This window comes from Populus euphratica, unplaced genomic scaffold (genome assembly GCF_000495115.2).
Source record: "Populus euphratica unplaced genomic scaffold, PopEup_1.0 scaffold19.1, whole genome shotgun sequence".
Classification (NCBI taxonomy): domain Eukaryota; kingdom Viridiplantae; phylum Streptophyta; class Magnoliopsida; order Malpighiales; family Salicaceae; genus Populus; species Populus euphratica.
The window spans coordinates 1474177-1484755 of NW_011499853.1; the positions used below are offsets into that span (position 1 = coordinate 1474177).

Genomic DNA, 10579 nt, shown 5'->3' on the forward strand with positions numbered 1-10579 from the left:
AAAGATAAATTTAAATTTTTTACATGAAAATATTTTCATTTGTTTATATAATAATATCTATAAAAAAGATAGGTTGAATATAAAATTAAATAAAAAACAATTAAAATCACAAGGATAGAACAAAAACTAAACCTAAGAATATAATAAGCTAATTTTTCAAAATAAAACTATTGAGATTAAGATATGGTTAGCACTTAGCAGATGTACAAATACGAAAACTTCGAGAGAAGAAATACTAAAGGAAAGGTCAATTCAAAAACAACTCACAAGCCTCTCGTTTCCATGTATGGCCAGATATGTATCTTCTTAGCTAGATACGTATCTACAGAGTATGTACAGCAAGTCTCTTGCGTTCACTAGAAAATGATTCCATGCGATGCAGAGTCTATCTACAAGCATTGCACCCTGATGCAAATATTCTATACCCTGATTGTTTTACATTTAAAAAAAATATTTTTTATTTTTTATTTATTTTAAATTAATTTTTTAGTATTTTTATACCATTTTAATATATTGATATAAAAAGTAAATTTTAAAAAATAAAAAAATATTATTTCAATAAATTTCTAAAAAAAAAATCTTTTATCATAATACCAAATGATTTTCTAATCATTCTCTTACGAAGTTTATTTTTTTTCTTCTTCTTCAAAGTGCAGGAAACATGTTTTATATATATATATATATATGTATATATATACTAGCTGTTCATCTTTCGTAGACTAGGTTGAATAAAAATAAAAAATCAATCTTCTCCTTTTAATGAATGTTAATCATGCACTTTATTTATATTGAAATGTTTATTAAACATGTAAAAAAAATGCTTATTAGTGTTAACAAAATATAATAGTATAAATTATATTAATCTCAAAACATCTATACATAACCATTTTAATTTCGATTAGATCCTAATTAAATAAAACTAAAATTCAATCTTATATGATCTTGATACTTATGTTCCTAGAGCACATGACAAATAGGTTTATTAATATAAGATTCAAACTATCATGCATTTTATTCAATCATAAAAAAAGACTTCAAAAGTTTCTTATATTTTTAATAACATGTATGCTAGATAATTAAAACATAGATTTAAGTATCAATTAAACTCTAGTTTATTTAATTTTTACCATCTTAGAGTAATAAGAATCACCCAAATTATAAATTAATATTTAATTAAATAAAACTAACAAAAAAAAACTTTTTATAATCTCAATATCTTTTGTTAACTACATTATAAGGATACTAAAAGATATATTTATAATATGAAATGAAAATCATTTTTAAATATATTTATTTTACTATATATAGAAGCTTTCAATTTCTTTCTAGATTCATATAATTAAATAAGATAATTTGTAATAATTAAATAAGAGCTTAAAACCTTGTTTCCATTCTCTAAAAAAAGAAGAAAAAAGAAAGAAAGAAAACCCCTTGCACTCCAACAAATCCAACGACCGCCTAAAATCTACCATTTGAACGGTCAAGATGAAACAAAGGGCACCGCAACAGCACATAGAGTAACATACACCAGAAACATTGTGGGGTCATTGGCTTGAGAGGATGGAAGGGGAAAAAAATAGCATAGAAAACAGACAGTATTCAGTATGCACCCACTAGAGTTTAGTCTAAAAAAAAAAAAACATTTTCTTCTTCTGTAGTTGTCGGCTGATTCAGAGAGAATACAATTGGAGGGAATGGATTTTGAGCGGTCAAGTCTCTCCTTCTCCCTCTTTCTCAACAATTTGTTGATGTATGTATGAACACATGCTCCTGCTCCTGCTCCAGCTCCTGCTCGTATTTAGCTTCAAGAACCGGAGCGCGCTCGTTAATTGAGTCTTCCTCTTTCTCCTCTGCGTGTTAATTGAATCTTCCTCTTTCTCCTCTGCGTGCGTAGCTTAACCCACCACTCAAAATACAGACAGTAATAAAAAAAAAAACTGACATAGTTATTTATTTTTGTTAATGATCCATGTCAAAGATGAAGCATCTACTAAGAAAGCTCCACATCGGTGACCATCACAACCGATTAGGTGGTGAGACCCGACTCGTTTCGAGTTCAAGTACCAGTGCCAGTACGACTCTGAGTCCGTCTGATGGAAGAATCGAGGCCGCTGAGTCCGCGGCAGTGGATCGGACGGATGTGGAAGCGATTAGTGGTACTGATAGTCCTGGAATTGATTTTAATTTACTAGAGGAGGAATTCCAAATGCAATTGGCCTTGGCGATTAGTGCTTCGGATCCGGATTCGATTCAGGACGCGGAATCTGCTCAGATCGATGCTGCTAAGCGGATTAGTCTCCGGAGCAGTCCCGTGGTCCCGGTTAATGATGCTGATTCCCTTGCCGAGTCTCTCTCACTCAGATATTGGGTACGTTGTTGGCTATTTGGTTAGTTTTTTGACTTCTGGATCTTATTTTTGGTTATTTCGCTGGATTTTGTCTTTGCATTTCCTGTTTTTGATCAGTTCTGTCGATTTTAATTTTCTTGGTTGAGGGTTTTGATTGATGCATAGCGTTGCGGTTTTGATAGTTGGTTTAGGGTTCCGCATTTTCATGCACGAATCAGTTTAGTAATTATAGAAGTTGTTTGTTTTTTGTTTGAGGTACTTCTTTTATGGACTGATATTAATGTGCTAAATGTATAGCTGTTTTATTATTATTATATATTTTTTTTGTGGATGATTAATCTCATTTCTACAGATAACTTGCGTTGAATAACAAGTTTGATTTGTTAATTGCTGCCTGTTTTCCTTCATTGGTGAGGAAGAAAATTTTCCAAAGAAAAATGTTTAACAAAAACTTCGTGTTTGCTACAGAGGGCAAGCAATGGAAAGAAATTAAATTCAAGCGAGTCATGGAAATTGATTGAATTCCTAGTTTCATGCTACCTGTTGTTGGGTTCTTGTGGATTGTGATTAAAGTGACTGGTCTTGATTTAGTTGATTCGTTGTTTATTTAGCTCTGAGGGCTCTGTTTATACAAAGCAGAATAATTTTGGCTTGTGGTGTTTATGGAAGGAAAATAGTAATGAAGCATTAGAGTGAATAAAACCTAAATTTCCCAAATGTTTGTGTGGTTTGCTCGGGGCTCTGAGATTTGCATTGTGAATTTTACGGAATGGAAGTGCTTGATAATAATTTGGCAGGAAAATGAACCTGTTAGATGTCTGTAGGCAAGTTTATGCAATCTCCTCAGATCTTTCTTGCAATGGCTACTAAACAATTGCAAGCTATCTGCTTTATTTTTTCCCCTAGCTAAGAGTGCCAAGCAAAGGCTCATTTATTTTTAAAATCAATGTAAACATAGTGAGATAATCTTCCAATACAAGTCCTAGTGTACCTTTTTTAGTGATTTTTTACACTACTTTATTATAGTTGTTTGTCAACTAAGCTTTTCTAGGTTGGCTTTATGCATACATGCATATAAGTTCTATGCAGCATAGAAAAAAAAAATTATCCATCCTGGCAAAAATAAAGGTGAAGGCCAGTTGATCGGATTTTTATTTCCTACGAACTACGGTGTTGAATAATCTAGTGCTTGAATTTCATTGTCATCCCTTGCTTACCATTTCCTAGCATGAGTAGGAAAAAAGAAGCATAAAGTTCTTTTTTTTCTTTACCTATGTATGTCACATGCAACATTGATGTTATATGTCTTAAACAATCTACTGATTTTTCCTGTATCTTTCACGCAGAGCTATAGTGTTGTAAACTATAATGAGAAAGTGATGGATGGCTTTTATGATGTTTGCGGCATTACCTCAAACTCAGTCATTCAAGGGAATATGCCATTTTTAGCGGATCTTCAAGCAATATCAGTTTCTGATGATGTTAATTATGAAGTGATCATGGTAAACCGCTTTGTTGATGCTGAACTGCAAGAGCTTGAGAAAAGAGCTTATATCATGTCCCTGGAAAGCAGATTCTCTGATGGCCTGGTTTCAAGTGGCTTGATCCAGAAAATTGCTGATGTTGTTGTTGATAGAATGGGTGGTCCTGTAAGTGATGCTGATGAGATGTCAAGCAGGTGGAAGAGGCGCAGTAAAGAGCTACAGAATGCTCTGAACTCTATCATCCTACCCCTTGGTTGTCTTGATGTTGGACTTTCTCGCCACAGGGCCCTGCTCTTTAAGGTTTTGAGATGTTTTAACTTCTGCTAAATAGTTGATAAATGAAAATACGAATTTTTTTAACTTAGCATTGGGCATCCTGTCTGTTTAAAGTTTTAATATTTGTGATTTTGCTATTCAGAGAATATCTGCATCATCATTTGATCTGTTGATAGTGTTTTGGGTCCTTTAGAACAAATTGGACTCAAATTAACTATTTCATTTCTGGTGATAGGTCATAGCTGATACGATCAATCTCCCATGTATGCTGGTTAAAGGAAGCTACTATACTGGCACTGACGATGGAGCTGTAAATTTGATTAAGATTGATGATGGAAGGTTATTTTTTTCTCTTGGCTTTTGTTTTTCTGCCCATTTAATTTGGTTTCATGCTTTTTCAAGTGGTGCTGCAAAATGATTTCTATTGGTAATCATTAAATGTGCTGGTGATGCTTGTTAATATTTTAATTTAGCATCTGGATTCTGGTTAATAACCCTTCAAGTTTTCTGTGTTGCCAGATAAACATGTATAAAGTAAAATCTCAAAAAATGCTGGATATTACTTTTCCAAGAAATGTTGAATATGAATAATCATCCTTGTTGCAGATATCATTTTCTACATTGCATGCATTACTTGCATATACTTTCTTTTTAAAAGCCCACTTTCCTTAAATTATAAAAATTTTTATTACCTATTTTGCATGAGAATGCTTATTATAAAAGGCACAGGTTCAATGCTTGTTGTTTCGGTCCTTCCTCCTGACTGTTTTATATGTTTTAGCTGTTGATTAACACTTATAGGTTTACATGTTAAATGGGAATTTTTTGTAATTGTGTTTTTGATAAACTGGTGCAGTGAATACATTATTGATCTGATGGGTGCTCCTGGCACACTAATTCCCCCTGAGGTGCCCAGCAGCCATCTCCCAACTGCTGGATTTGACATAAGTGGTTTCACCAGTCTTACAGAAACCCCTGAAGATTCAACTTCATTGATGGATCAAGGGTATGGGGTTCTTGCATTTTCACCTAATCTGGATGTGATTCCCCAAGCTGGCACCTCAACGTCAGGGCAAGGATTATTTGTCAGCATCAAAACAAATGAGGATGGTGTGAACTTGGTTCAGAAAAATCAAATTGAAAGATTTGAACATGATTTTGGGAAGCTTAGCTTATCAGTCACTGAAAAACCTTCATCTGCACAAAAAAATAGAGTTAAAAATGTTTCGAAGTATGTCATCAGTGCAGCAAAGAATCCAGATTTTGCACAAAAATTACATGCTGTGCTTTTAGAGAGTGGGGCATCACCTCCTCCTAATTTGTTTTCAGACATGAACCTGGGTGAACCAAAGCTGCTTGAAAAGGTTCATCCAGAAAACGGGGTCAGTCTTGACGATCGGCTTTGCTGTTGTTTAGATGACATGTTGACAGGGCGTGAACAGTCACTTGTATCTTTAACTAGGGATGATACTTTAAAAAATGTTAGGGGTGATCATGAACAAGAACAATTTGCTGAGGGCTCAGTGGATGAACTAAGAAGATTGATAAATGTCTTTAATTCTGATCCATCTCTGCCTTCTGATGTTACAAGTGAAGGACTTGTTATCGTTGATAATAGAACAAATGAAAAATTGCAAATAGACACCACTGTTGTGGACATGGTGTCTATTAATGCACCTGGAATGGCTGGAAGTTCTATGCATGAGAGTCCACTTCATGCATTTTCCTTGCTCTCTGCATTGGAGCCTTGCCAATTACAACCTGTGCATGCCTTGGTCAGTAGTGACAACCAGTTCTTTCAGGAGAACATGGGAAGGATTTTAAGCATGGATGCAGGCAAAGAATCTGCCTTGAAATTGATTGAAACAGCAAACAGTGGTCTGCATATTTCTTGCTGCAGTCACAATGAGAGAATTAACCCTATGCTGGGGGAGGTAGCAGAATGGGAAATTCCATGGGAGGATCTTGAGATTGGTGAGCGAATAGGCATCGGTAAGAATTCCTTCTTTAATTTGATTTTATGAAAGGAAGAAGAACCTGTTGGCAATTTTAGACTACAGAATCATGTCTGAATTAAGGGGATCACCCCCCCTGGTATATCTCTATTTAAAATTTCCCATTAATGCATGTGAGTCATACTACTGTGATATACACAAAGGATGTGTTTGCACATGTAGTCCTATAGCTTAGTTGGTCAGTAATGACGGGCATTAGAATTGGCTGGTTATTAATATGTAAAACATTTATGGTTAAAAAAGGATCATTTGGACAAGGTATTCACACAATCAAAAAATGATCATTTGGATAAGTTATTCATACAAGAGTTGGAATCAATTGAAATATTACAAAGACATAACACCCTGTGATCCAGTGTCATACAGTTGCTTACCAACAAAAAACCCTCAATTCCCAAATTAGTTGGGGTTGGCTATAGGATCCTTTTGCACCATTCTGCAAGATCATTGGATCCAGAATTACTCTCCTGCATAAACAACTTGTGAGGTTCAATCATGCACATCCATTATTTGGTTACGTCTTATAAATGGATAAAAGAAAAGAAATAGGCATTGATGAGATCTAGAAATGGTTATTGAACTAGTCTTGTAGGCATGGATGACACCTCATTCCACTTATTGTTATCTCTCAAGTTTCAAGTTTATGAGTGAAAGTTGAATCTCTTACCATTGAACATATGGAAGCATTATCTAAATGCCATGTATTTGTAAAAATAAGGAAGCTGATCGATGATGCTGCTTTCACTTTTATTAAAATTATCAATCTAATTTTGAGTTTCGCCTTTTGGAGGAATTGTGCTGCTGCCACTGCTGGCTTTGCAATTGCAATTATATATGATAGGAGGCTGGCTACCAGCCCAAACAAACCTGGAAGAAGGTCAAGTGACGCTGGTAAAGATAGCCAGCCTGCTTGGTTTCAAATATGAGACCAAATTTCTATCGAACATCCTACCTTGCCCTATTAAGCTTTGTAGTTTGCCATGCCTTTGAATTATCTTGAATTCAGGTTGAGAAGACTTTGAAATCTACTGGTCAGCATAGCTATACTTTTGAGGGTTTGATCCATTGATATTATTAAGTAGGATGTGATCTCAGTTATAGATGTGCTTAGTTGTAGAATTGATGCATCTCTGAAGTATGATATATTTAAGTAATGATTGTTTAATAGTAATCTCACGATGCTCTGTTGTGCAGGTTCATATGGCGAGGTCTACCATGGGGATTGGAATGGCACTGTAAGTTAACCTTTGACACAATATGGGTATTTTGATGTTAACTTGCAATGAGATACTTCATAGTCTGATACATTGAATTGGATCCTTTCAACAAAATACTGACATTTGGTTATAGTTTACAATTCAATACTCATGCTTCTACTTATTGGCTACAACAATGATGATATCTGTGGAAATTGTTGAAATATGGTTTCACTATTCATGTGGGAAGATTGGTTGGTTTCAAAATTGTCACCTCCAGTAGTTTGTGTCGCTCTCGTGATGGTGGTCTGTGTTTGTTGAAACTGCATCTATGGCTTACAGAATCACCAATCTATTCATTGACTCCAGCATAGGACTTACTTCCAGAAACTTAGTATTGTGACCTGCTCGTTCATCTGTTTTCTTTTAAAGGCTTTGCTCATATTGACCCCCCTTGATATCATTTTATTGATTACAGGAAGTTGCTGTGAAGAAATTTCTGGACCAGGATTTATCTGGTGATGCATTGGTTCAGTTCAAATGTGAAGTAAGCAATGCTTCTAGCTACCTGCATCATATATTAACTTTCATGCCTCACAGCTATTCTAATAACATTGGTTTCTTTATGACATTCAAATAAGTTCTGCTCACTGTTTAATGCAGGCTGAAATCATGCTAAGATTAAGACATCCTAACGTTGTTCTGTTCATGGGAGCAGTTACTCGCCCCCCACACTTATCAATACTGACGGAGTTCTTGCCCAGGTTAAGATTGCTTCCCCTAGAACCAAAAAAACCTGCTAATTTTTCTTGTTTCCAAGATTATTAAATTAAACCCCATATGTCGAATGCCTTGGTACTTCACTCTGGTATGATATTGAACTGAATAACCTATATGATAAAAACTTCAACCTGTATACTTTTATATCTCAAATTTTTTTAGAAGCATGATTCTCAAGTTTGTGGTCCCTGACCAGTTGTTGAAATTGTGAATTTCACCTCAGTTTTGCTTGGGATGCATGCGTCTTTGGGCATCTCACTGATATTTTATTTAATCTGTGATAACAATCAAATCACTAGCCTTGCCCAACCATTGTAATGCGTTTACCACCATGCAAGCCATATCACAAGCATACATGCTTTATGGTTAATGCAAAATAGAGCATACTTTCAGCTTTTCTTTAAAGCAATGTTATATTAAAGGGTTCTGTCAGGGAGCTTTTGGAGTTCTTTATTATCGTAGTCACTGCCAACAACCTTTTTAAATACATTAGTTAATACTGAGTCGATTGTAAATTTATTTTCTCTCATACTCTTGTTCCTCCTTACTGGTGTGCAGGGGGAGTTTGTATAGGTTACTGCATCGTCCCAATTCTCAAGTTGATGAAAAGAGGCGTATGCGAATGGCTATTGATGTGGTATGAGTCAAATAATCTATTGTTCTTGTTGGTCTGATTATTTTCCAAAGTAAAGCTGGTTTCTTCTTTTTATAGGCCAAGGGAATGAATTACTTGCATACGAGCCATCCTACCATCGTGCATCGAGATTTAAAGTCTCCTAATCTCCTCGTTGATAAAAACTGGAATGTTAAGGTCTGGCTCACAATTTATTCTTTGGCTATTAACATGTTTATTTGGAAATTCAATGGACTACTTTATCTTTTGCAGTTTTTTGGAAAGAAACCGTGCATATATTTCCAGCATCTTATTAAATTTCTATCCACAGGTCTGTGATTTTGGATTGTCTCGCATCAAGCACCACACTTTTCTGTCGTCGAAGTCTACTGCTGGAACGGTTCGACTTCTCTGAAACATATAGCTTGATAAACTCTTGTGATTCCATTTTCTGATTGTTTCCAACCAAATAGTAAGCAAGTTTTCCTTTTCAATGCAGCCTGAATGGATGGCACCTGAAGTTCTGAGAAATGAGCCAGCAAATGAGAAGTAAGGATACCAACCTGTATAAACATGCCAGCGTGCTCCATTGCCAGAAGTTGCATCACAGGAAAATTCTCTAGCGCTAAAACTGTTGGCTTGCTTGCTTGCAGATGTGATATATACAGCTTTGGTGTGATACTATGGGAGTTGGCTACATGTCAAATCCCTTGGAAAGGCTTAAACCCAATGCAGGTTGTGGGAGCTGTTGGATTCCAAAATCGACATCTTGAAATTCCAGAGGACATTGATCCAGCCATCGCCCAGATAATTCGTGATTGTTGGCAATTGTGAGTTACAGACCAGGTCAATATTTTCATTTGGAATAACGTGTGCTGTGATGATGAATTCTCTGTTGTTTTTGCAGGGAGCCAAATTTACGACCCACTTTCACAGAGCTTATATCCCGTCTTCTTCATCATGTTCAACATCGACTTGTTGAACCAACAAATTATAGAAACCAAACAGCAGACTGACTGGAACAATGCTTCCTCGGTGATAGTTTGAGCTGTGTTCTGGCTCGAAGATCTGGAGCAGCAGCAAGTTTTTTTATTTGATTTAAAGTAGATAATACCGGACTGGGAAGTGGTGGTTCATTCAAAGTGGGGACTCAGCACAGGCCCTTTCATTGATCAAACAGTGGAGATCCTCCCAGGTTAAAAAAAAACTGCAATATAAGTGCAGTGAGGATTCCACGGAAAGTTTAAATAGGCAATGTCTTGTAACAAATGAAAAAAAAGAACAAAAAAAAAATTAACCATTCAACTAATCTGTGGTCCCGTGGAGGTCTTGTTTGGGTAATCAATCCCAACTCTGGAATTGTAAACATGTGATCCTAACATATCATTGTGGACCTGCGGAATTGTAAAGCAAAAGAGAAAAAAAAAGAAAAAAAGAATAAGGTAGTTCTGGGCATGTATATTTTTCAGAAGTTATGTTCTGGGCTCGACGCATCATGTTGCTTAGATTTAAGTTACTAATATTTCATCAAATAATGCTGTAATCATCTGCAGGTTTTAATGTGGAGCTATAACCTTCTAGACGGTAACAGGTATTTATGGCTTGCTGATCAATCTTCGCCTGGGATGGAAATTGCTTCTGCATGTTTGCTGGTTCCATTTGCAACATTGAAGCTCTTTCCTTTTCTTTTTTTTTGGATAAAATATAATATAGAGCTGTTTGGGACTGCTTCTCAAAATTTAAATGTTTTGTTTTTACTTAAAATTAATTTTTTAAATGTTTTTATATTACTTTGATGTGAAGATAATTTTTAAAATATAAAAAAATATTATTTTAATTTATTTTTTAAAGTTACGGGCTGGAAGATT

At 35.3% G+C, this 10579-nt stretch overlaps 1 protein-coding gene across 3 annotated transcripts; it reads left to right on the forward strand.

Moving 5' to 3' along the window:
• The first annotated feature begins 670 nt into the window (after positions 1 to 670).
• LOC105122200 (Protein kinase superfamily protein) lies at positions 671 to 10052 on the forward strand. Of its 3 annotated transcripts, XM_011021166.1 has the most exons (14): positions 671 to 686; positions 1947 to 2368; positions 3694 to 4131; positions 4343 to 4446; positions 4964 to 6099; positions 7317 to 7357; positions 7797 to 7865; positions 7982 to 8082; positions 8657 to 8735; positions 8811 to 8909; positions 9043 to 9111; positions 9211 to 9260; positions 9365 to 9541; positions 9619 to 10052. In XM_011021166.1, the coding sequence occupies exons 2-14, from the start codon at positions 1970 to 1972 to the stop codon at positions 9725 to 9727; spliced, it is 2871 nt and encodes a 956-aa protein (XP_011019468.1). In that variant the 5' UTR covers positions 671 to 686; positions 1947 to 1969; the 3' UTR covers positions 9728 to 10052. The 3 variants fall into 3 exon arrangements, with proteins under 3 accessions (XP_011019468.1, XP_011019467.1, XP_011019469.1); XM_011021165.1 differs by lacking the exon at positions 671 to 686 and having other exon boundaries at positions 1607 to 2368; XM_011021167.1 differs by lacking the exons at positions 671 to 686; positions 1947 to 2368 and adding an exon at positions 2716 to 2846.
• Positions 10053 to 10579: the final 527 nt, after the last annotated feature.

Bases quoted from the DNA above. Each gene is read 5' to 3' on its own strand.
- LOC105122200 (XM_011021166.1), top strand. From the start codon at position 1,970: ATGTCAAAGATGAAGCATCTACTAAGAAAGCTCCACATCGGTGACCAT. The intron at 6,100-7,316 runs GTAAGAATTCCT...TCTGTTGTGCAG, and splicing joins TGGTGAGCGAATAGGCATCG to GTTCATATGGCGAGGTCTAC. The intron at 8,083-8,656 runs GTTAAGATTGCT...ACTGGTGTGCAG, and splicing joins CTGACGGAGTTCTTGCCCAG to GGGGAGTTTGTATAGGTTAC.